Genomic DNA, 25,957 nt, shown 5'->3' with positions numbered 1-25,957 from the left:
TCTGGATTGTAGAAGCCCCCCTATTTATGCACATATTTTTACACATATCTTGCCACTATAACAGGCATGGGCAAACTTCAGCTCTATCAGTGCAATTTGCTGGCCAACTTGCTTCTTATCATCCAATTAACTGACTTCAGACAGTTGTTTCTGCTTCGGTAGCGGCTCTATCTTTAAATAATGAAAAGCTAAATGACAATACAGAAAAAAAGAGAAGGAAGAGGGAGGGAAGGAAGGGGAGAAAGAAGGGAAGGGAGAGAGGGAGGGAGGGAGGAAGGAAGGAGAGAAAGAGGGAGGGAAAAAGAGAAGGAAGGATGGAAGCAAAGAGTTAAGGAAGGAAGGAAAGAGGTAGAGAAGGAAGAAATGAGAACAATTGGGAAGGAAGGAAGGAAGGAAAGTCAGAAGGAAGGATGGAAGCAAAGAGCGAAGGAAGGAAGGAAAGTGGTAGAGAAGGAAGAAAGGAGAGAAAGAGGTAGTGAAGAAAAGACAGAAGGAAGGATGGAAGCAAAAAGTAAAGGAAGAAAAGAGGTAGAGAAGGAAAAAAGGAGAGAAAGAGGGAGGGAAGGAAGGAAGGAAAAAGAGAAGGAAGGATGGAAGCAAAAAGCAAAGGAAGGAAGGAGAGAGGTAGAGAAAGAAGAAAGGAGAGGAAGAGGGAGGGAAGGAAAGAAGGAAAGAGAAGGAAGGATGGAAACAAAAAGAAAAGGAAGGAAGAAAAGGGGTAGAGAAAGAAGGAGAGAAAGAGGGAGGGAAGGAAGAAAGGAAAGAAAGAAGGATGGAAGCAAAAAGCAAAGGAAGGAAGGTAAGAGGTAGAGAAGGAAGAAAGGAGAGAAGAGGAGAGAGAAGGAAAGACAGAAGGAAGGATGGATGGAAGCAAAGAGCGAAGGAAGGAAGGAAAGAGGGAGAGAATAAAAGAAGGAAAGACAGAAGGATGGAAGCAAGAAGCAAAGGAATGAAAGAAAGAAGTAGAGAAGGAAGAAAGGAGAGAAAGAGGGAAAGAAAGAAGGAAAGAGAGAAGGAAGGATGGAAGCAAAGAACGAAGGACGGAAGGAAAGAGGTAGAGAATGAAGAAAGAGAAATTGGGGGAGAAGGAAAAAGGAAAGACAGAAGGAAGGATGGAAGCACAAAAGCAAAGGAAGGAAAGAGGTAAAGAAGGAAGAAAGGAGAGAAAGAGGGAGGGAGGGGAAAAAGGAGAGGGAAGAATGGAAGCAAAAAGCAAAGGAAGGAAGGAAAGAGGTAGAGAAGGAAGAAAGGAGAGAAAAAGGAAGGAAAAGAAAAAGGGGGGAAGAAGGAAAGAGGTACAGAAGGAAGAAAGGAGAGAAAGAGGTAGTGAAGGAAAGACAGAAGGAAGGAAGGAAGCAAAAAGCAAAGGAAGGAAAGAGGTAGAGAAGGAAAAAAGGAGAGAAAGAGGAAGGGAAGGGAAGAAGGGAAGATAGAAGGAATGAAGGAAAGAAGAGAAGGAAGAAAGAAGAGAAATTAGGTGAGAAGGAAAGAAGGAAAGTCAGAAGGAAGGATGGAAACAAAAAGCGAAGGAAGGAAGGAAAAAGGTAGAGAAGGAAGAAAGGCGAGAAAGAGGAAGGGAAGGAAAGAGGGAAGGAAGGAAGGAAAGTGGTAGAGAAGGAAAGAAAAAAGGAAGGAAAGAGGGAGAGAAGGAAGGAGGGAAAGAAGGAGAGAAAGAGGGAGGGAAGGTTGGTCATAGCAACACGTGACGGGTAGAGCTAGTAAAAATAAAGTTGTATTGAGCTGCGTTATCATTTGATATCATTACATCAAATAGTGTATCCGTCTCCAATATTATTTTGTTCTGTTGCCTGAAAACCATTTTATGCTCCTTTCTTGTGTCTTTCAGGTTGTGGGAGATAAAGTCCTGGAGGAGGAGATTGGTTTCCCCGTGAGTTGTTCAAGCACGGCCTTGATTTATGATGTGCAGAAGCATGGGACCTTGGAGAGGAGATATTTTGGAAAGGGAAAGGCTCGTGGGATGTTGTTGTGAAGCAGGTCTTTTGGAAAGTCAGTGGCTCTTGAGATTTTGATGTAGAGCAAGTCTTTTGGAAGACTAAGGGCACTTAAACAGATCTTTTTGGAAAGCTAAGGGTTCTTGGGACATTGCTGTCGAGCAGATCTTTGGGAAGCTAGTGGGTTTTCTAGGACAGGTCTTTTGTAGAGTTAATGGCTTTTGTAAATCAATACTTGAGGATAGCCAATGGCTCTTGGGACATTGCTTTAGATCAGCGTTTCTCAACCTGGGGGTCAGGACCCCGGGGGGTGGGGGGGTTGTGAAGTGATGTTAGAGGGATTATCAAAGACATCAGAAAACACAGTATTTTTTGTTGGTCCTGGGGGTTCTGTGTGGGAAGTTTGGCCCAATTCTATCATTGGTAGGCCGGACATGCTCTGGACCTCTTTGTTTGTTGTTGTGGTTCATTCATTCCATTGTCTCTGACTCTTCGTGACCTCATGGACCAGCCTACGCCAGAGCTCCCTGTCGGTCGTCACCACCCCCAGCTCCTTCAAGGTCAGTCCAGTCACTTCAAGGATGCCATCCATCCATCTTGCCCTTGGTCGGCCCCTCTTCCTTTTGCCTTCCACTTTCCCCAGCATCATTCCCTTCTCTAGGCTTTGCTGTCTCCTCATGATGTGGCCAAAGGACTTCCACTTTCCCTCTCGTCTCCTTCCCTCCAGTGAGCAGCCGGGCTTTCTTTCCTGGAGGATGGACTGGTTGGATCTTCTCGCAGTCCAAGGCACTCTCAGCACTTTCCTCCAACACCACAGCTCAAAAGCATCGATCTTCCTTCGCTCAGCCTTCCCTAAGGTCCAGCTCTCACATCCGTAGGTGACTACAGGGAAGACCATGGCTTGGACTAGGCAATGGATCTTGGTTGCCAGTCTGATGTCACATATTTATACATGGCTATCATATCTCCTCTCAGCCTTCTCTTCTTCAGGCTAAACATGCCCAGCTCCTTAAGCCGCTCCTCATAGGGCTTGTACTCCAGACCCTTGATCATTTGAGTCGCCCTCCTCTGGACACTTTCCAGCTTGTCAATATCTCTCTTGAATTGTGGTGCCCAGAATTGGACACAATATTCCAGGTGTGGTCTAACCAAAGTGGAATAGAGCATGGGGAGCAGGACTTCCCTAGATCTAGACACTAGGCTCCTCTTGATGCAGGCCAAAATCCCATTGGCTTTTTTTGCCGCCACATCACATTCCTGGCTCGTGTTTAACTTGTTGTCCACGAGGACTCCTGTAGAGCAAGTCTTTAGTAAAGCCCAGGACTACATCTCCCAGCATCTAATGGCCAATCTAGCAAGGAGTGGATTTGCATTTACTCACCCAATGAATGTCAAGCATGATGAATCCTCCAGAAATCTTAAGAGAAAAAGGCGATCCATCCTCTCACCAGGAGATCTTGCAAAGAGACAAGAGCACTGTAATTGCTTGCAAGTGGAATTTAACTGAGTTTGAGCATCAGGTGTTTGCACCGGAGACTTGTCGAGTGCCTGTCTTCTTTGATTTATGTGCAGTACATTATCTCCCCTGGTTAAAACATTCGGCAGCAACAGGGACAAGAGTGTTCCTTGCGGTTTTGCACAGCGATAAGGATGTTTCCGGGTGCTAGTTTCGCATCACGCTTGAGTGGTCAGGAAATGCAGTTCGACTCTGCTTTAATGGCTGTGGCCCAATCTCTCCCTCTTTCTCTCCTTCTTTCTTTCTCTCTTTTCTTCCTTCTCTACCTCTATCTTTCCTTCCTTCCTTCCTTTGCTCTGTGGTTCTGTTCTTCCTTCTCTATTTCCTTCCTTCCTTCCCTCCCTCTTCCTCTCCTTCTTTCTTTCTTTCTTTCTCTCCTTTCTTCCTTCTCTACCTCTTTCTCTCCTTTCATTTTCTCTTTTCTTCCTTCTCTACATCTGTTTTTCCTTCCTTCCTTCCTTTGCTCTGTGGTTCTGTTCTTCCTTCTCTATTTCCTTCCTTCCTTCCCTCCCTCTTCCTCTCCTTCTTTCTTTCTTTCTCTCCTTTCTTCCTTCTCTACCTCTTTCTCTCCTTTCATTTTCTCTTTTCTTCCTTCTCTACATCTGTTTTTCCTTCCTTCCTTCCTTTGCTCTGTGGTTCTGTTCTTCCTTCTCTATTTCCTTCCTTCCTTTCCTCCCTCTTCCTCTCCTTCTTTCTTTCTTTCTTTCTCTCCTTTCTTCCTTCTCTACCTCTTTCTCTCCTTTCTTTTTCTCTTTTCTTCCTTCTCTACATCTGTTTTTCCTTCCTTCCTTTTTTTGCTCTGTGGTTCTGTTCTTCCTTCTCTATTTCCTTCCTTCCTTTCCTCCCTCTTCCTCTCCTTCTTTCTTTCTTTCTCTCCTTTCTTCCTTCTCTACCTCTTTCTCTCCTTTCTTTTTCTCTTTTCTTCCTTCTCTACATCTGTTTTTCCTTCCTTCCTTCTTTTGCTCTGTGGTTCTGTTCTTCCTTCTCTATTTCCTTCCTTCCTTTCCTCTTCCTCTCCTTCTTTCTTTCTCTCTTTTCTTCCTTCTCTACCTCTTTCTCTTCTTTCTTCCTTTGCTTTAGAAAAACTTCTCCACTAAAGAAGGCTGGTACCTCACCAAACTACAAATCCCACTAATCCATAGCATTGAGCCATGGCCATTAACGGAGCATCAAACTGCATTCATTCTGCAATGTCGGTGTGCTCTGGGTTTTAGTCTGAACTTTAAAGTTGTCACCCAAGGTGTATTTCTAGTTTCTATATAAACAGTGCACAACGTATGTAAATATTAGGTGCAGACACAATTCCCTTAGCAGCAACAGAGGCCATATAATCCAAATAATCTGCTTTGAACTGGATTAATATGATGAGTCTACATTGCCAAATAATCCGGTTCAAAGCAGATAATCTGGATTATATATGGTAGTGTATATAGGCAATGCTCAACCTGTGTAAAGTTTGGGTGCAGACACAATGTCATTAGCGGCAACAGAGGCCCGTTCACAGCCATATATAATCGAGATTATCTGCTTTGAAGTGGATTAATATGATGAGTCTACATTGCCACATAATCCAGTTCAAATCAGATAATCTGGATTATATATGGAAGTGTATATAGGCAATGCTCAACCTGTGTAAAGTTTGGGTGCAGACACAATGTCATTAGCGGCAACATAGGCCCATTCACAGCAATATATAATCGAGATTATCTGCTTTGAACTGGATTAACATGACGAGTCTACATTGCCACATAATCCAGTTCAAAGCAGATAATCTGGATTTTATGTGGAAGTGTATATAGGCAATGCTGAACCTATGTAAAGTTTGGGTGCAGACACAATGTCATTAGCGGCAACAGAGGCCCGTTCACAGCCATATATAATCAAGATTATCTGCTTTGAACTGGATTAATATGATGAGTCTACATTGCCAAATAATCCGGTTCAAAGCAGATAATCTGTATTATATATGGAAGTGTATATAGGCAATGCTGAACCTATGTAAAGTTTGGGTGCAGACACAATGTCATTAGCAGCAACATAGGCCCATTCACAGCCATATATAATCGAGATTATCTGCTTTGAACTGGATTAACATGACGAGTCTACATTGCCACATAATCCGGTTCAAAGCAGATAATCTGGATTATATATGGAAGTGTATATAGGCAATGCTGAACCTATGTAAAGTTTGGGTGCAGACACAATGTTATTAGCAGCAACAGAGGCCTGTTCACAGCCATATATAATCCAGATTATCTGCTTTGAAGTGGATTAACATGATGAGTCTACATTGCCACATAATCCAGTTCAAAGCAGATAATCTGGATTATATATGGACATGTAGAAGGGGCCAGAAAGAGGTGGTGTTCTTCCCAGTATGGACAGAAGCCACACATTTCAAAGAGGTACCTTGAGGGCGTCTAGAAGGTCCCCAAAATTGGTGACTCCCCAGCTGTAAGAATCCTAGAATCAAAGAGTTGGAAGAGACCTCCTGGGCCATCCAGTCCAACCCCATTCTGCCAAGGAGCAGGAATATTGCATTTAAATCACCCCTGACAGATGGTCATCCAACCTCTGTTTAAAAGCTTCCAAAGAAGGAGCCTCCACCACACTCCCTCTGGGGCAGAGAGTTCCACTGCTGAACAGCTGAATGGAAATAAGGAGGTCTTTCCATTGATCCCAGCGATACAGGTAAAGGAAAGACCTCCCTATTGTTGGTAGCAATGAGATCTGTTTTCATCTTTGCACATGATGCAGTGTGGATTTAGGAAGGGCATTACAACTAATAGAAAGGGTAATGGGAAAAGGGCAAGCGATTCACCTCCTTATTCTCTAGTTCATGTGACGGGAGTTAAGTAGGGTGGAGGAGGACCTCATCTTGCATAGAAACTCCTCTTTGGCCATCATTTGCCTCACTCTCTTCTCGCTTTCCTCCAAACAGCTAACCATGGGCCATTTGGGGAGCGTCGTGGAGCAGAGGAAGTCCATCACCTTGCAAGACATCAGCTTGGTAAGTCCGTCCATGGTGCTGAACCCAAGGAGCATCTGATTCAGATTGACCCAGTTTTCCCTTCTGGGAGTTGTAGTTTCACAAGATCCTCAGTCTTCTCTGCAAGGCTCCACTAAACTACAACTCTCCATGATTCCATAGTACTTCCTTATGGCAGTGTAAGCAGTGTCAAATGGCATTAAATCTAATATAGATGCAGCCCTGCTTTGTATGTTTTTTGCAAAGATGAAGAAGCCTGCTTTATTCCTCTTGTGTGGCAATGGTGGACGGAGACAAGAGCTTGCTCACTTTCTGTTTGAAAATATGCAGTTCTTCTAGCACATCGTATATCTCTTATTTTATTTATTTACTAGCTATACCTGCCACTCATTGCTTCCGTCTTTCTCTCCTTCTTTCTTTCTCTCTTTTCTTCCTTCTCTACCTCTATCTTTCCTTCCTTCCTTCCTTTGCTCTGTGGTTCTGTTCTTCCTTCTCTATTTCCTTCCTTCCTTTCCTCTCTCTTCCTCTCCTTCTTTCTTTCTCTTCTTCCTTCCTTCGCTACCTCTTTCTCTCCTTTCTTCCTTTGCTCTTTGGTTTCATCCTTCCTTCTCTCCCTCCTTCCTTCTTTCCTTCCTTCCTTTCCACCTTCTTTCTTTCTCTCCTTTCTTCCTTTGCTCTTTTTGTTTCCATCCTTCCTTCTCTCCTTCCTTCCCTCCCTCCCTCTTTCTCTCTTCCTTCTCTACCTCTTTCTCTCCTTTCTTCCTTTGCTCTTTGGTTCCATACTTTCTTCTCTCCTTCCTTCCCTCCCTCTTTCTCTCTTCCTTCTCTACCTCTTTCTCTCCTTTCTTCCTTTGCTCTTTGGTTCCATCCTTCCTTCTCTCCTTCCTTCCCTCCCTCTTTCTCTCTTCCTTCTCTACCTCTTTCTCCCCTTTCTTCCTTTGCTCTTTGGTTCCATCCTTCTCTCCTTTCTTCCCTCCCTCTTTCTCTCTTCCTTCTCTACCTCTTTCTCTCCTTTCTTTCTTTGCTCTTTGGTTCCCTCCTTCCTTCTCTCCTTCCTCCCCCCCCCTCTTTCTCTCCTTTCTTTCTTTGCTCTTTGGTTCCATCCTTTCTTCTCTCTTTCCATCCTTCCTTCCTTTCCACCTGTCCTTCTTTCTTTCTCTCCTTTCTTCCTTCTCTTCCTCTATCCTTCCTTTCTTCCTTTGCTCTTTGGTTCCATCCTTCCTTCTCTCTTTCTTTTTATAGAGAGCATTGAAGTGTCAATCTCTGGAGGTTTCGAAGCAGAGGCTGGATGGCCATCTGTTGGGAAGGCTTTGATGGTATATTCCTGCCTGGCAGAAGGAGGTTGGACTGGATGCATTTTGAGGAATGTAGACTGTATTGGAGTGTAGTAGAATCTCCTCTGGAGGTTTCTAAACAGAGACTGTATGGCCATCCTCCAAGAGGGCTTTAATTGTGTCTTCCAGTCTTGTGGAAGGGTTGGACTGGATAGCCTTTGGAGGTCCCTTCCAACTCTACTGCATTGGGGTGTTCTTCTCTGGAGATTGGATCACCATCTGTTGGGAAGGCTTCACCGGTGTCTTCCTGCCTAGCAGAAGAAGGTTGGACTGGATGCCCTTTGAGGGACCCTTCCAACTCTACTAGAATATAGACTCTATTGGAGTGTAATAGAATCTCCTCTGGAGGTTTCTAAACAGAGACTGTATGGCCATCCTCCAAGAGGGCTTTAATTGTGTCTTCCAGTCTTGTGGAAGGGTGGGACTGTATAGCCTTTGGGGATCCCTTCCAACTCTACTGGATTATAGACAGCATTGGAGTCTCCTTCTCTGGAGGTTTCAAAACAGAGGTTGGATCACAATCTGTTGGGAAGGCTTCAGTTGTGTCTTCCTGCCTGGCAGAAGGAGGTTGGACTGGATGCCCTTTGAGGAATGTAGACTGTATTGGAGTGTAGTAGAATCTCCTTCTCTGGAGGTTTCTAAACAGCCTTTGGAGGGTTGGACTGGATAGCCTTTGGAGGTCCCTTCCAACTCTACTGGATTATAGACTGCATTGGCGTCTCCTTCTCTGAAGGTTTCATAACAGAGGCTGGATGGCTATCTATTGGGAAGACTTCAATAGTGTCTTCCTGCCTAGCAGAAGGAGACTGGACTGGATGCCCTTTGAGGAACCTTTCCAACTCTATTGGAATGTAGACTGTATTGGAGTGTAGTAGAACCTCCTCTGGAGGTTTCTAAACAGAAACTGTATGGCCATCCTCAAAGAGGGCTTTAATTGTGTCTTCCAGTCTTGTGGAAGGGTTGGACTGGATATCATTTGGAGGTCCCTTCCAACTCTACTGGATTATAGACTGCATTGGAGTCTCCTTCTCTGGAGGTTTCTAAACAGAGACTATATGGTCATCCTCCAAGAGGGCTTTAATTGTGTCTTCCAGTCTTGTGGAAGGGTTGGACTGGATAGCCTTTGGAGGTCCCTTCCAACTCTACTCAATTATAGAGTGTCCTTCTCTGGCTGGATGGCCATCTGTTGGGAAGGCTTTGATTGTGTCTTCCTGCCAGGGAACCTTCCAATTCTATTGGAATGTAGACTGTATTGGAGTGTAGTAGAATCTCCTTCTCTGGAGGTTTCTAAACAGCCTTTGGAGGGTTGGACTGGATAGCCTTTGGAGGTCCCTTCCAACTCTACTGGATTATAGACAGCATTGGAGTCTCCTTCTCTGAAGATTTGATTAACAGAGGCTGGATCACCATCAGTTGAGAAGGCTTCAGTTGTGTCTTCCTGCCTGGCTGAAAGAAGGTTGGGCTGGATGACCTTTAGGAGTCCCTTCCAACTCTATTCTTCTATGATCCAAAGTACCATCTGCACATGGAAGACCTCCATGGATTGTCAACTGCAAGCCAGCCTATCTGTTACAGCTGTTTGTTTGTTAGTGAACGAGTGAGTGACTTCCAAGCTGATCCTGGATGAGCCATGGCTGGGCTGCATGTTGCCAAGAAGGACCATGTTTGCAATGCAGCCTTAGAATCATAGAATCATAGAATCAAAGAGTTGGAAGAGACCTCATGGGCCATCCAGTCCAACCCCATTCTGCCAAGAAGCAGGAATATTGCATTCAAATCACCCCTGACAGATGGCCACCCAGCCTCTGTTTCAAAGCTTCCAAAGAAGGAGCCTCCACCACACTCCCTCCGGGGCAGAGAGTTCCACTGCTGAATGGCTCTCACAGTCAGGAAGTTCTTCCTAATGTTCAGATGGAATCTCCTCTGCCTTCCTACTTTCTCCTTCTGCACTATTCTAGTTGAGATCTGCAGCACTCCAAGGTCCTCCTCCTCCTCCTGCCTGGGGTGCCCAATTAAAGCGCCCTGGGCTGCCCCTTGTGTCTCATGGATTTGTCAGGCTTTCCATGGGATTAATTGGGCAACTTAATTACGCCGCCGCTTTGCTGAGCGCACTGAGACGTGGCCAGCAGCTGCAATTGCTTTGAAGCCGAAGCCAATACGGTTTGCCTCTCTGCGAATCCCGTACCATCTGCCGGAGCCTTGGAATCCTGTAGCGTGAAATTATATTAAAGGGTCAAATATGGTGTCTGGGGGATTTAGATGAAGGGCTAGAAGGCAGGATCATCAAGTTTGCAGACGACACCAAATTGGGAGGGCGAGCCAAGACTCCAGAGGACAGGAGCAGGATTCAAAACCATCTTGACAGATTAGAGAGATGATGGGCCAAAACTAACAAAATGAAGTTCAACAGGGACAGATGCAAGAGACTCCACTTTGGCAGGAAAAACGAAATGCAAAGATGCAGAATGGGGGACGATGAGGCCTGGCTCAAGAGCAGGACGTGTGAAAAAGATCTTGGGAGTCCTGGTGGACAACAAGTTAAACATGAGACAACAATGTGATGTGGCGGCAAAAAAAGCCAATGGGATTTTGGCCTGCATCAAGAGGAGCATCGTGTCTAGATCTAGGGAAGTAATGCTACCCCTCTATTCTGCTTTGGTTAGACCACACCTGGAATATTGTGTCCAATTCTGGGCACCACAATTCAAGAGAGATATTGACAAGCTGGAATGTGTCCAGAGGAGGGCGACTACAATGATCAAGGGTCTGGAGAACAAGCCCTATGAGGAGCGGCTTAAGGAGCTGGGCATGTTTAGCCTGAAGAAGAGAAGGCTGAGAGGAGATATGATAGCCATGTATAAATATGTGAGAGGAAGCCACAGGGAGGAGGAGGGAGCAAGCTTGTTTTCTGCTTCCTTGGAGACTAGGACACAATGGAACAATGGCTTCAAACTACAAGAGAGGAGATTCCACCTGAACATGAGGAAGAACTTCCTGACTGGGAGAGCCGTTCAGCAGTGGAATTCTCTGCCCCGGAGTGTGGTGGAGGCTCCTTCTTTAGAAGCTTTGAAACAGAGGCTGGATGGCCATCTGTCAGGGGTGCTTTGAATGCAATATCCCTGCTTCTTGGCAGAATGGGGTTGGACTGGATGGCCTATGAGGTCTCTTCCAACTCTTTGATTCTATGATTCTATGATTTGGGGATTGGCAGTCCAAGAGCCCAGAAGGGCTGCCAAGAAGTACCAAGTGCTGCATGAGATATTTCGGAGGAAGGGACAGGCAGGAGGGTCTCTTGAGTCTTCCTTGGCCTAAGAAAGCCCTGATAAATAATATATGGGACCATCCTAAATTGGCAGGTCATACATGTCTGATATTTTATTTTGATGTGGGAAATCTTATCTTTGCATATCTATATAAATAAAAATGTAATATTTGTTTGTGGGATTAACACAACTCAAAAACCACCAGACAAATTGACACCAAATTTGGACACAATATATGTATCAGGCTAACGAGTGACCATAACTCATCCATAAGCCCCCAAAACAGCAGAAAGGAATTAAAAACCTAAAAAAGCTAAATGGCAATACAGAAAAAAAGTGAAGAAGGAGGGAAGGAAGGGGAGAAAGAAAGAAAGAAAGAAAGAAAGACAGAAAGAAAGAAAGAAAGAAAGAAAGAAAGAAAGAGGGAAAGAAAGAAAGAAAGAAAAGAAAGCATGGAAGCAAAGAGGGAATGAAAAAGAAAGGAAGAAAGGAGAGAAAGGAAAAAGAAAAAATGGGAATGGAAGGAAAGAGGTAGAGAAGGAAGGAAGGAGAGAAGGGAAGAAAAGGGAGCAAAGGAAGGAGAGAAAGAGGGAGCGAAGGAAAGAAGGAAAGAGGGAGGGAAGGAAAGAGGGAAAGAGAAGGAAGGGTGGAAGCAAGAGAAAGGAAGGAAGGAAAGAGAGAAGGAAGAAAGGAGAGAAAGGAAAAGAGGAAGGAAGGAAAGAGGTAGAGGAGGAAGGAAGGGGAGAAGGAATAAAGGGAAGAAAAGGGAACGAAGGGAGGAGAGAAAAAGGAAGGGATGGAAAGAGGAAAGAGAGAAAAGATGGAAGCAAAAAGTGAAGGAAGGAAGGATAGATGTAGAGAAGGAAAAAAGGAGAGAAAGGGGAAGGAAAAGAAAAGGGGGGGAAAGAAGGAAAGAGGTAGAGAAGGAAAGAGACAGAAGGAAGGAAAGAGGGAGTGAAGGAAGGAGTAAAGAAGGAGAGAAGGAGGGAGGGAAGGAAAGAAGGAGGGAAAGAGAGAAGGAATGGAAGCAAAAAGTGAGGTAGAGAAGGAAGAAAGGAGAGAAAGGGGAAGGAAAAGAAAAGGGGGGAAGGAAGGAAAGAGGTAGAGAAGGAAGGAAGGAGAGAAGGAAAGAAGAAAAGGGAAGGAAGGAAGGAAAGAGGGAGTGAAGGAAGGAGGGAAAGAAGGAGAGAAAGATGGAAGGTTGGCAATAGTAACGCGTGGCGGGTACAGCTAGTTTATCTTGAATGTCTTTTCTTTGCTGCTTCAAGAGCATTGAAATGTAGATCAGAATCCCCACTTGTGGAAAATGAATATGTCAGGGAATAGGCTGATGTGCAAGCCTTCTCCCTTTGGATCCAATGCAGGGAGGACCCTTGGCTTCATGTGAAAGGGATCTAGGAGTCTTCATAGACCACAAGCTGGACGTGAGCCAACAGTGTGATGCGGCAGCTCAAAAAGCCAATACAATTCTAGGCTGCATCAAGAGGAGTATAGTGTCTAGATTGAGGGAAGTCCTAGTCCCACTTTAATCTGCTTTGGTCAGACATACTTACCTGGAATCATAATAAAACTCTGGTCATCAGAGTTGTCAGAGGATAGGTCTGCTGGTCTGGAAACTGGGACACAATGGAGCCATGGATTCGAATGGCAGGAAAAGCTATTCCACTAAAACATTAGGAAGACCTTATAGAATCATAGAATCAAAGAGTTGGAAGAGACCTCCTGGGCCATCCAGTCCAACCCCATTCTGCCAAGAAGCAGGAATATTGCATTCAAATCACCCCTGACAGATGGCCATCCAGCCTCTGTTTAAAAGCTTCCAAAGAAGGAGCCTCAGGGGCAGAGAGTTCCACTGCTGAACGGCTCTCACAGTCAGGAAGCTCTTCCTCATGTTCAGATGGAATCTCCTCTCTTGTAGTTTGAAGCCATTCTTCCATTGCGTCCTAGTCTCCAAGGAAGCAGAAAACAAGCTTGCTCCCTCCTCCCTCCCCTCCTTCAAGATGATAAGATGTGAAATATGTTTCCTTGGAGTCCGTTGAAGTCTCCTGCTTGGGATGCTTTTAAGCCAAGGCTGGGTGGCCATCTGCTGGGAGGGCTTAGTATCATAGAATCATAGAGTTGAAAGAAACCTTGTTGGCCATCCAGTCCAACCCCATTCTGCCAAGAAGCAGGAAAGTTGCATTCAAAGCACCCCCGACAGATGGTCATCCAGACTCTGCTTAAAAGCCTCCAAAGAAGGAGCCCCCACCACACTCCGGGGCAGAGAGTTCCACTGCTGAACAGCTCTCACAGTCAGGAAGTTCTTCCTCATGTTCAGGTGGAATCTCCTTTCTTGTAGTTTGAAGCCATTGCTCCATTGTGTCCTCGTCTCCAGGGAAGCAGAAAGGAAGCTTGCTCCCTCCTCCCTATGACTTCTTCTAACATATTTATACATGGCTACCATGTCTCCTCTTGTCCTTTAAGCCACTCCTCATAGGGCTTGTTCTCCAGACCCTTGATAATTTTAGTTGCCGTCTTCTGGACACATTCCAGCTTGTCAATATCTCCCTTCAATTGTGGTACCCAGAATTGGGCACAACATTCCAGGTGTGAATTGTGTCTTTCTACATGACATAAGGGGGTGGACTAGATGACCTTTGAGGGACCCTTCCAACTCTATTGGAATGTCATCTGTATTGGTGTGTGGTGTATGTAGACCCTTTGGAGTGTGGTGGAATCTCCTTCTTTGAGGTTTCTAAACGTAGACAGAATGACCATCCTTCAAGAGGGCTTTGATTGTGTCTTCATGTCTCGTGGAAGTGTTGGACTAGGTGGCCTTTGGGGGACTCTTTCAACTCTAGGGTTATATGATCCTTGTTGCCTAAATGCTCTATCTTTTCTCTTCCAGGAAGAGCATAAGCAACTGAACAGCATGCTGGGTTTCGAGGTGACCTCCATGCTCTGCGTTCCGGTCATCAGCAAGTCTACCTCCCAAGTTGTTGCCCTGGCCTGCGCTTTCAACAAACTTGGTGGGGAGAGGTGAGTCAAGGGCCTGAGAGTGACCCTTTAGAGCTCAACCTCAGGGACATCTCATCCCATAGGATCCTTTCTGGACTCTTAAAAAGTCTTCTTTTGGTCTCCCCACCTTCCCATTCCTCCAGGGTCCTTTTATCCCAGACATGGGCAAACTTCAGCTGGTTAGGAATTGTGGGAGCTGAAGTCCAAAACACCTGGAGGGAAGGCCGAAGTTTGCCAATGCCTGTTTTATCCAGTCAAGCACTGGAGGCAAGGAGATCATGCAATAGGTTTATTTGATCCAACCACCCTGCCGGGTGAAACAACAAAGCAAAAACATGCAAATGTGAGTAGATCAATAGGTACCGCTCTGGCAGGAAAGATAACGATTAGGCCTGGGTAACAACGCAAAAAATTTGTTTCTAAAATCGATTTGTAATTGGGGTGTTTTTTTGTTTCGATATTTAAAATAATTACAAAATTTTCCAAAAAAAAGTTCGGTATTTACGAAATTTCGTAAATATTTACAAAACATTTTGTAAAGATGGCGCCCTTTTTTTCCCAATATTTTTAAAATATTTTTTAAATTTAATTATTAATTTTGTAGAATAGGGAGGAGAAATTATTATTGAGGGAAGGCAGGCACTCACTCTGGCGGGCCCTCTCGCTCGCCGCTCGCTCGCTCGCCCTCTCGCTCGCCCTCTCGCTCGCCGCTCATCCTCGCCCTCTCGCTCGCCGCTCGCCCTCTCGCTCGCCGCTCACCCTCGCCCTCTCGCTCGCCGCTCGCCCTCTCGCTCGCCCTCTCGCTCGCCCTCTCGCTCGCCGCTCACCCTCGCCCTCTCGCTCGCCGCTCGCCCTCTCGCTCGCCGCTCGCCCTCGCCCTCTCGCTCGCCGCTCGCCCTCTCGCTTGCCCTCTCGCTTGCTCAGCCGGCGCCGAGAGAGGAGAGCTCCCAGCAAGCCAGGCGGCCATCTTACGTATTTCCGAAATGGACGGAAATACAAAATTTTTTGGCGCCTGCCGTTTCGATATTTAAAAACACTTCCAGGGTTAAAAATAAGTTTTGTAATCGTTTCGTAATTCAAAAATTAACAATTTTTTTAACGAATTACGAATTAACGAAACGAATTGACCAGCCCTAATAACGATGCTCCATGCAGTCATGCTGGCCACATGACCTTGGAGGTATCTGCAGACAACGCCAACTCTTCAGCTTAGAAATGGAGATGAGCACCAACCCACAGTCATTTTTGGCACAGACCACACCCACGTGTCAGATATCGCATTGTGAGTACAAATTTAACAAATTTGATCCGATTTACGATGACTAATGAACATTTTGCCCAGCCCTAATAGTCAATGCACATATCAGGCTACTTTCCCCGATTTGTGCCTCAAAGGTTTCCAGACCTTTGACTATCAGACCTTTGGAAAGGGCCTTGATCATCAGTTGAATGTGAGCTGCTGCAACAGAGAAGGCAATTGCGTTTGAATGGAAACATGGGGATTAAAGGCGGAAGAAATGGAGGTCGATGAGTGTTTCTCCAGTGGCAGGAATTGCATCATCCACAAAGATCAATTTCATTGTTTCTCCTTTTTTCCTTGCAGCTACACAGAAATCGACGAGCGCAAAATCCAACACTGTTTCTGCTATACTTCCACCGTGCTGACCAGTACGCTGGCCTTCCAGAAGGAGCAGAAACTCAAATGCGAGTGCCAGGTGAGTCTGGCATTGACATTGAAATCTATATAAACAAAAACGTAATGTTAGTTTGTGGTATTCACAGAACTCAAAAACCACTGGGGGAATTGACACCAAATTTGGACACAAGACACTTAACAACCCTTATGTAGCAGGAAGGGGTTGGTCTGGATGGCCTCTGGGGGACCCTTCCCACTCTCAGATTCCTTACTTTCCATTGCCATGCTGTCTTTTTATTCCCCCATCACTAAAAAAAAATTGATTTTGTCATTTGGGAGTTGTAGTTGCTGGGATTTACAGTTCACCTACAATCAAAGAGCATTCTGAACCCCACCAACGATGGAATTGAACCAATCTTGGCACACACAACTCCCATGACCAACAGAAAATACTGGAAGGGTTTGGTGGGCAGTGTCCTTTGGTTTTGGAGTTGTAGTTCACCTACATCCAGAGAGCAAACAATGATGGATCTGGACCAAACTCTACAAGAATACTCAATACGCCCAAATGTGAACACTGGTGGAGTTTGGAAAATAGAATCTTGACATTTGGGAGTTGTAGTTGCTGGGATTTATAGTTCACCTACAATCACAAGGCATTCTGAACCCTACTAACAATAGAATTGGGTCAAACCTTTCACACAGAACCCCCATGTGGGCCACAGCAATGCGTGGCAGGGGACGGCTAATAATAATAATAATAATAATAATAATAATAATAATAATAATTTTGCCTCAAGTGCAAAAGACAAAGAGGGAATACCATAAAAACACAATCCAGAGCAGAAGAGAAAACTGGCCAAAGAAGGCTCTCTCTCCATGGGCAGTTCCTGGGGAAAATTGAGAGCCAAATGGACAAAGAAAAAACATGGCTGTGGCTCACAAATGGGACTCTGAAAAAGCAGATGGAGGGCCTGATTCTAGCAGCTCAAGAACAAGCCATCAGAACCAATGCCATCCAAGCCAGAACTGAAAAGCCAACTACAGATCCCAAGTGTAGACTCTGCAAGGAAGCAGATGAAACAATAGATGCCATCCTCAGCTGCTGCAAGAAGATCGCGCAGACAGACTCCAAGCAGAGGCACAACACCGTTGCTCAGATGATCCATTGGAACTTGTTCTACAAACACCATCTGCCTGCGACAAAAAACTGGTGGGATCACAAGCCTGACAAAGTTACAGAGAATGAACACACCAAACTTCTCTGGGACTTCCGGATTCAGACAGACAGAGTTATCAAAGTTTTTCATGGCTGGAATCACTGGGCTGTTGTGATTTTTTTGGGCTGTATGGTCATGTTCCTGAACTATTCTCTCCTGATGTTTCGCCTGCATCTATGGCAGGCATCCTCAGAGGTTGTGAGACCTCAAAACCTCTGAGGATACCTGACATAGATGTATGTGAAACATCAGGAGAGAATGCTTCTGGAACATGGCCAGACAGCCCAGAAAACTCACAACAACCCAATAATGATAACAACAACAAAGAAAGAAAGAAAAACAACAATGCTAAGAAAAATGGAAAAAAGTAAGAAAAGTGGGAGACCTTACATGTGGATTGATATAGTCAGGGAAGTTTCTCATGACTAGAAGGCCATCTGTTAGGAGGGCTTGGATTGTGTCTTCCTATGCGCTCTGTGCAGTCATGCTGGCTGCATGACCTTGGAGGTGTCTACGGGATAGAAATGGAGATGTGCACCAACCCCCAGAGTCGGACACGACTAGACTTAATGTCCGGGGAAAATCATACCTTACCTTATGTAGCAGGAAGGGGTTGGTCTGGATGGCCTCTGGGGGACCCTTCCCACTCTCAGATTCCTTTAGTTTCCATTGCCATGCTGTCTTTTTATTCCCCCATCAACCAAGAGTTTCCGAGCTCCTTAAAGACCAACCAAGTTTTTATTTGGCAGAGGCTTTCATGGACTCCTACCCTCCGGAGTATAAATAGAGGGACGGGTTGATTTGATGGATTGATGTGATTGACTTACTGAGATGTGTTTGACAAGAAGCGCGGCAGCCCACCAAGGCTTCTGCCAAGTAACGCCTTCCAGTTTTTGAAGGTGTCATAAGACAGCGCATTGTTTTTAAAATAACGGAAGAGCATGACTATCCCAAACACAGCCCAGGTTTTATTTTAAACTACAATCGTGGGACATAGAATCATAGAATCATAGAGTTGGAAGAGACCTCCTGGGCCATCCAGGCCAACCCCATTCTGCCAAGAAGAAGGACTATTGCATTCAAAACACCCCCGACAGATGGCCATCCAGCCTTTGTTAAAAAGCTTCCAAAGAAGGAGCCTCTATCACACAACGGGGCAGAGAGTTCCACTGCTGAACAGCTCTCACAGTGAGGAAGTTCTTCCTCATGTTCAGATGGAATCTCCTCTCTTGTAGTTTGAAGCCATTGTTCCATTGCATCCTAGTCTCCAGGGAAGCAGAAAGGAATCATAGAATCAAAGAGTTGGAAGAGACCTCCTGGGCCATCCAGTCCAACCCCATTCTGCCAAGAAGAAGGACTATTGCATTCAAAACACCCCCGACAGATGGCCATCCAGCCTCTGTTTAAAAGAAGGAGCCTCCACCACACTCCGGGGCAGAGAGTTCCACTGCTGAACGGCTCTCACAGTCAGGAAGTTCAGTTCTTGTGGGTTTTTTCGGGCTATATGGCCATGTTCTAGAGGCATTTCTCCTGACGTTTCGCCTGCATCTATGGCAGGCTTCCTCAGAGGTCTGCCAGAGCCTGCCATAGATGCAGGCGAAACGTCAGGAGAAATGCCTCTAGAACATGGCCATATAGCCCGAAAAAACCCACAAGAACTGAGTGATTCCGGCCATGAAAGCCTTCGACAATACATTAGTCAGGAAGTTCTTCCTCATGTTCAGGTGGATTTTCCTTTCTTGTAGTTTGAAGCCATTGTTCCATTGCATCCTAGTCTCCAGGGAAGCAGAAAACAAGCTTGCTCCCTCCTCTCTGTGGCTTCCTCTCACATATTTATACATGGCCCTCATCATGTCTCCTCTCAGCCTTCTCTTCTTCAGGCTAAACATGCCCAGCTCTTTAAGCCGCTCCTCATAGGGCTTGTTCTCCAGACCCTTGATCATTTTAGTCGCCCTCCTCTGGACACATTCCAGCTTAGAGTCAATATCTCTCTTGAATTGTGGTGCCCAGAATTGGACACAATATTCCATGTGTGGTCTGACCCAGGCAGAATAGAGCATGGGGAGCATGACTTCCCTGGATATAGACATTACATGTAGTCTTCATCTTCAGATCTGAGCAATTAATATCAGTTTGGAATCAATAACAGGGCCTCACAACCTCTTGGGATGCTTGCCATAGATGCAGGCGAAACGTCAGGAGAGAGTGCTTCTCGAACATGACCATACAGCCCGAAAAACCTACAACAACCCAATAAGAGGGCCTTTAGCCAAAGAGTAGTGCTTCCTCACCAAACTACAACTCCCAAGGGGCCAAAGCATTGAGGCAGTGGCAGTTAGTGGGGTGAAACTGCATTCATTTGACAGTGTAGATGCACTGCTAGCCCTTCTGGCTTTCCTTCCAGGAACTAGCTCTTTGAATATTTGACAGGCAGTTCTGACCGTGCATCTACACTACAGAAGTATTGCAATTTGACTCCACTTTAGGTGCCCTGGCCCACTGCTATGGAATCATGGGAGTTGTAGAGGAAACTAGTTGTAGAGGGCCTTGTAAAGCTACAATTCTTCCATTGCATCGAGCCACGACAGTGAAAGTGGTGTCAAACTGCAATAATTCTGCTGTGTGGATGCCTCCTCAGAAACCGTGCTAACACTCAATCAGCATCTGTGTGTATGTGCCGCCCTCTTGAGGCACTGTTAGGAACTGCAAGGAAACATACAAATTTATTTCCAACTTGGAATAGTTCATTATTTAATACTCCGAAGAGAGGGGAAAGTATAACAAAATAAACTCAGCCCTAAAGGGAAAATGGAAAAGAAAAGGACATCAATGGCATCCCCACCTTGCATTACAGGTTGAGTCTTCCTGAGAGCCGTTCAGCAGTGGAACTCTCTGCCCCAGAGTGTGGTGGAGGCTCCTTCTTTGGAAGCTTTGAAACAGAGGCTGGATGGCCATCTGTCAGGGGTGATTTGAATGCAATATTCCTGCTTCTTGGCAGAATGGGGTTGGACTGGATGGCCCAGGAGGTCTCTTCCAACTCTTTGATTCTATGATTCTATTCCTTATCCAACATGCTTCAGAGCAGAAACGTTTGAGATTCTGGATTTGTTTTCCTGAACTTTGGAATACTTGTATTTGCAGATAATGTTAGTTCTTAGAGTGCTGGTGATAATGATAGCAATATATTTTGCTTTTTTCTGCTGCCTTGGAGACTAGGACTTGGAACAATGGCTTCAAACTACAAGAAAGGAGATTTCACCACACCTGGAATCACACTGTGTCCAACCTAGTTTGTGGCGGCCACAAAAATGAAGTTTCTCGAGTAGAACAACAACTTTCAAAGTCAGGACCGCACAATTAAACAGGAAATTAAACTTTCAAACTTTCACTTTCCTCTCTTAATCAAGACCCAAAGCAGCTTGGGACACCACTAATTGTGGAGAAGGTCATTGTGGAGTATTGATATTGGAGAAGGAGAGGTGCAAAGCCAAGGTCCAGCCGTCCTCAACCCGCATCCATGACAATGACCTTTGGCTCATTATTCCTAGATAAGCATGCAAATTGATTGAGCATGGAAGGAGAGGGCTCCAGGGTTGGCTCAGAGCATAGTCGTGACTGTTTTGCCTTTGCAACCCCCTAAGATCGCTCACTGCTGTGGTTAATGTATTGTCGAAGGCTTTCATGGCCGGAATCACAGGGTTGTTGTAGGTTTTTTCAGGCTACATGGCCATGCTCTAGAGGCATTCTCTCCTGACGTTTCGCCTGCATCTATGGCAAGCATCCTCAGAGGTAGTGAGGTCTGTTGGAACTAGGAAAAAGGGTTTATATATCTGTGGAATGACCAGGGTGAGACAAAGAACTCTTGTCTGTTGGAGCTAGGCGTGAATGTTTCAATTGACCACCTTGATTAGCATTTGATGGCCTGGCAGTGCCTGGGGCAATCTTTTGTTGAGAGGTGATTAGCTGTCAATGGTTTCTTCTCTGTTATTTTGCTGTTGTAATTTTAGAGTTTTTTAATACTGGGAGCCAGATTGTGTTCATTTTCATGGTTTCGCCTGCATCTATGGCAAGCATCCTCAGAGGTTGTGAGGTCTGTTGGAACTAGGAAAAAGGGTTTATATATCTGTGGAATGACCAGGGTGGGACAAAGGACTCTTGTCTGTTGGAGCTAGGCATGAATGTTTCACACTGACCACCTTGATTAGCATTTGATGGCCTGGCAGTGCCTGGAGCAATCTTTTGTTGAGAGGTGATTAGATGTCCTTGTTTGTTTCCTCTCTGTTGTTGTGCTGTTGCAATTTTAGAGTTTTTTAATACTGGTAGCCAGATTGTGTTCATTTTCATGGTTTCCTCCTTTCTGTTGAAATTGTCCACAAGCTTCTTGTGGATTTCAATGGCTTCTCTGTGTAGCCTGACATGGTGGTTGTTGGTGTGGTCCAGCATTTCTGTGTTCTCAAATAAAATGCTGTGTCCAGGTTGGTTCATCGTGTGCTCTGCGATGGCTGACTTTTCTGGTTGAAGTAGTCTGCAGTGCCTTCCATGTTCCTTGATGCATGTCTGGGCAATGCTGCTGCTGCGTTTGGTGGTCCCTATGTAGACTTGTCCACAGCTGCATGGTACACGGTAGACTCCTGCAGAGGTGAGAGGATCCCTCTTGTCCTTTGCTGAACGGAGCATTGGTTGGGTTTCCTTGGTGGGTCTGGAGATAGTTTGTATGTTGTGTTTCCTCATCAGCTTCCCTCTGCGGTCAGTGGTTCCCTTGATGTCTGGCAGGAACACTTTTCCTCTGGGTGGATCTTGGTCTTGACTCTCGTGGCTTCTTCTCGGTGGTCTTGCAGCTCTTCTGATGTTTGAGGTGGAGTCTCCCTTGGCCTGGAGAGCCAAGTTGAGGTGGTTCAGTCCATCTTGGAGGAGGTGGGCTTCGCAGATTCTTTTTGCACGGTCTGCCAAGGCTTTAATGGGGCTTCTTTTTGGACTTGGGTGATGGTTGGAGTTTTTATGGAGATAGAATCATAGAATCATAGAATCAAAGAGTTGGAAGAGACCTCCTGAGCCATCCAGTCCAACCCCTTTCTGCCAAGAAGCAGGAATATTGCATTCAAATCACCCCTGACAGATGGCCATCCAGCCTCTGCTTAAAAGCTTCCAAAGAAGGAGCCTCCACCACACTCCGGGGCAGAGAGTTCCACTGCTGAACGGCTCTCACAGTCAGGAAGTTCTTCCTAATGTTCAGATGGAATCTCCTCTCTTGTAGTTTGAAGCCATTGTTCCGTGTCCTAGTCTCCAAGGAAGCAGAAAACAAGCTTGCTCCCTCCTCCTCCCTGTGGCTTCCTCTCACATATTTATACATGGCTATCATATCTCCTCTCAGCCTTCTCTTCTTCAGGCTAAACATGCCCAGCTCCTTAAGCCGCTCCTCATAGGGCTTGTTCTCCAGACCCTTGATCATTTTAGCCGCCCTCCTCTGGACACATTCCAGCTTGTCACTATCTCTCTTGAATTGTGGTGCCCAGAATTGGACAAAATATTCCAGGTGTGGTCTAACCAAAGCAGAATAGAGCATGGGGAGCATTACTTCCTTAGATCTAGACACTAGATCTAGGTCCTATTGATGCAGGCCAAAATCCCATTGGCTTTTTTTGCCACCACATCACATTGTTGGCTCATGTTTAACACACAGATATCTGTGTGTGTGGGGGGGGGGGGTTTCTGTAAACAGTGTGACCCAATTGATCTGGTTTGTGGATGACTAGGACATCTAGAAAACCTGTGGTTGTTTGGAGCTTGTTTTGCAGCGATATGAAAAGCAGGACGATTTCCCCCTCAAATTGCTTCCATTGTACACAATGCTAGAGTCATCGGATCCTAGAGTTGGAAGGGCCACCCAATCCAACCTTCATCAAAGCCCTCCCAACAGATGGCCATCCAGCCTCTGCTTAAAAACCTCAAGCAGCTCTAACTCTCAGGACGTTCTTCCTAAGGTTTAGGTGGAATCTCCTTTTCTGCAATTTAGTCCTAATCCCTGGAGCAGCAGAAAACAATATCATAAAATCATAGAATCAAAGAGTTGGAAGAGACCTCATGGGCCATCTAGTCCAACCCCCTGCCAAGAAGCAGGAACATTGCATTGAAATCACCCCTGACAGATGGCCATCCAGCCTCTGCTTAAAAGCCTCCAAAGAAGGAGCCTCCACCACACTCCGGGGCAGAGAGTTCCACTGCTGAACGGCTCTCACAGTCAGGAAGTTCTTCCTAATATGACATCCTATCAAACATAGTTCGCATGTCGCCTTTCTCAGCCTTCTCCGAGCTAAACATCCCCAGCTCTCAAAGCCTCTCCTCAGTGCGATTCATAGTTTCCTGACCCTTGACCATTTTTGTTGCTGATCCATATATAGTAAAGACCATTCTTACTCAGATTGAGAGATGGCAACATTTAGCAGTGGCTTGAATGGTGTTGTTATGGAGCAAGACAGAAAGTCTTCATCTGTTTTCCCCCTTTTTCAGGCTCTTTTGCAAGTGGCCAAGAACCTCTTCACGCATCTCGGTGAGTATCCCAGGAGTCCTTTTTTATTATTTAGTTGCGTCAATGGCATAATTATGTGTATTGCATTACTTTATTTAAAGTCACCGGAGGCATCTATACCTTGTCTACTAGGATTGTGCAAAATTATTGTTAGTCGGATCAAATTCATGTACTTTTGGCCTTCTAACTGGCTTCTTCTCTCCCTCACAGATGACGTTTCGGTCCTGTTGCAGGAGATCATCACAGAAGCCCGAAATCTCAGCAATGCTGAAATGTGAGCAATATCACCTGTTTGGCAGAAACCAGCTCTCTTTTGGGAGTTTCTGTTTCCCTGTAGTATATTATTAGTACTATAATACTAATGGCTTCCGTGCAGGGCACAGAACAGAGACTGTGCTGGTCTCCATCACGGATCACCTTCGATGCCAGCTTGACCAGGGCGGGTCAGCGCTGCTCGTGCTATTGGATCTCACAGCAGCATTGGACACAGTCGACCACAATCTCTTGACCCACCACCTTGCTGTTCCAGGAGTCAGGGGGAGAGATTTGAATTGGCTCCCCTCCTTCTTCACAATCATGGACAGCGAGTGGAGAGGGGAGGCCTGGTCTCTGAGAGGTCCCCTCTCTCTCTCTTGTGGGGTTCCTCCTCAGGGGGCCATTCTCTCCCCTCTCTTGTTTAACATCTCTATGCGACCACTTGCTCAGCTGGTTCGAGGTTTTGGGCTTGAGTGTTATCAGTATGCCGATGACACTCATCTGGTGCTGAAGATGGAAGGCCGACCGGACTCTGTTCCCGATTGTTTCCATCAGTACCTCGAGGCCGTGGCTGGATGGCTGTGTGCCAGCAGGTTGAGGGTGAATCCAGCAAAGACAGAGATCCTATGGCTGGGTCGACCGGGCAGTGGGGACATCCATCTGCCCACCCTGGATGGCGAGGCGTTACGCCCGTCATCATTGGTAAAGAGTCTGGGAGTCCTTTTGGACCCTCTGCTGATGATGGAGGCCCAGGTCTCCGCCGTGAGCAGAACCGCCTTCTTTCTTTCCCCTGCTGCAGGCTAGACGGCTGACCCCCTCCCTGTCCAGGGATGACCTAGCCATGGTGATCCAGGCCACGGTCATCTCAAGGCTGGACTACTGTAACGCCCTCTACATTGGCCTCCCTCTGTCGGTGATTTGGAAGCTCAAGTTGGTACAAAACGCAGCTGCTCGGCTTCTTGCGGGAACTCCAATGAGATGCCACATCACCCCAATCTTACTGCAGCTGCATTGGTTACCCATTGAGCACCGGATCACTTTCAAAGGGATGGTACTCACCTTGAAGGCCTTGCATGGTCTGAGGCCAATGTATCTGAGGGATCGTCTCACCCCCTCCCAACCCCAGAGATCCCTCCGTTCTGAGGACAAAGATCTATTGGAAGTCCCCAGTGTCAAGACCTTGCGTCTAACGGCAACCAGACGCAGAGCCTTCACAGCAGTGGCGCCATCACTCTGGAATGCTCTGCCACCTGAAGTTCGTGCCCTGCGGGACTTACCAGCTTTCCGCAGGGCATGTAAGACATACCTGTTCCGACAGGCTTTTAATGTTTGATACTGTTGTTTTTAAATTGTTTTAAATTGCTTTTAAACTTTGTTAGATTTTAGCCATTCTTGTAAGCCGCTCCGAGCCCCAGGGGAGTGGCGGCATAGAAGTTTAAATAATAAATAAATAAATAAATAAATAATACTAAGATTTATTCCACCTGCTATCACAAGAAACATACATTTCTGGGATGACATTCTCAAGTTATCCTTGACCTATTATCATTATTATTATTATTATTATTATTATTATTATTATTATTATTTGAAACACAACAAGATGAGTCCATAGCAGACAAGATCACTCTGCTTGCTGTTGTACTGGATCACACGTCGGACCCTTCCCAAGTGTCTAGGACTGTGTGATGTATCGGCAAATAATGTGCGCATCCCAGTAAGGTGGCCTTCTGCAGCTGGCAGATGGTTATTTTGTCGGCACCAATTGTGTTTAAGTACAGGCCAAGGTCTTTAGGCACTGCACCCAGTGTGCTGATCACCACTGGGACCCCCTTGACTGGCTATTATTATTATTATTATTATTATTATTATTATTATTATTGGGATATATAGTGGGAAGTAATGAGGTTGCATCCCACCTCAAGCTGTGGGGAGAGGCAGATAAATTATTATTATTATTTGGAATACAACAAGATGAGTCCACAGCTAACAAGATCACTCTGCTGGGTGTTGGATTGGATCCCACGTTGGGCAATTTCCAAGTGTCGAGGACTGTGTGATGTATCGGCAAATGATGCATGCAGACCCCAGTAAGGTGGCCTTCTGCAGCTGGCAGATGGTAATTTTGTCAGCACCGATTGTGTTTAAGTGCAGGCCAAGGGCTTTAGGCACTGCACCCAGTGTGCCGATCACCACTGAGACCACCTTGACTGGCTTGTGCCAGAGTCTTTGCAGTTCGATTTTAAATCCTCATATTGTGTCAGCTTTT

At 45.7% G+C, this 25,957-nt stretch overlaps 1 protein-coding gene across 4 annotated transcripts in view; it reads left to right on the top strand.

Moving 5' to 3' along the window:
• Positions 1–25,957, top strand: part of PDE2A (phosphodiesterase 2A) — a 505,312-nt gene that overhangs the window by 429,021 nt on the left and 50,334 nt on the right. For all 4 annotated transcript variants that reach the window (XR_010909616.1, XM_067466418.1, XM_067466420.1 and 1 more), the window contains 6 exons: positions 1,847–1,888; positions 6,410–6,478; positions 13,942–14,072; positions 15,655–15,766; positions 23,415–23,454; positions 23,644–23,707. Coding sequence is in view for 3 of the 4 variants with exons in the window: in XM_067466418.1 (XP_067322519.1) it covers positions 1,847–1,888; positions 6,410–6,478; positions 13,942–14,072; positions 15,655–15,766; positions 23,415–23,454; positions 23,644–23,707 (458 nt within the window). In the remaining variant the exon portion in view is untranslated. The remainder of the gene's footprint in view (positions 1–1,846; positions 1,889–6,409; positions 6,479–13,941; positions 14,073–15,654; positions 15,767–23,414; positions 23,455–23,643; positions 23,708–25,957) is intronic.

The sequence above is a fragment of the Anolis sagrei genome, chromosome 3 (genome assembly GCF_037176765.1).
Source record: "Anolis sagrei isolate rAnoSag1 chromosome 3, rAnoSag1.mat, whole genome shotgun sequence".
NCBI classification, from domain to species: Eukaryota; Metazoa; Chordata; class Lepidosauria; order Squamata; family Dactyloidae; genus Anolis; species Anolis sagrei.
Note: the sequence above shows the minus strand (reverse complement) of the source record. Positions and strands in the feature narration are given on the sequence as shown.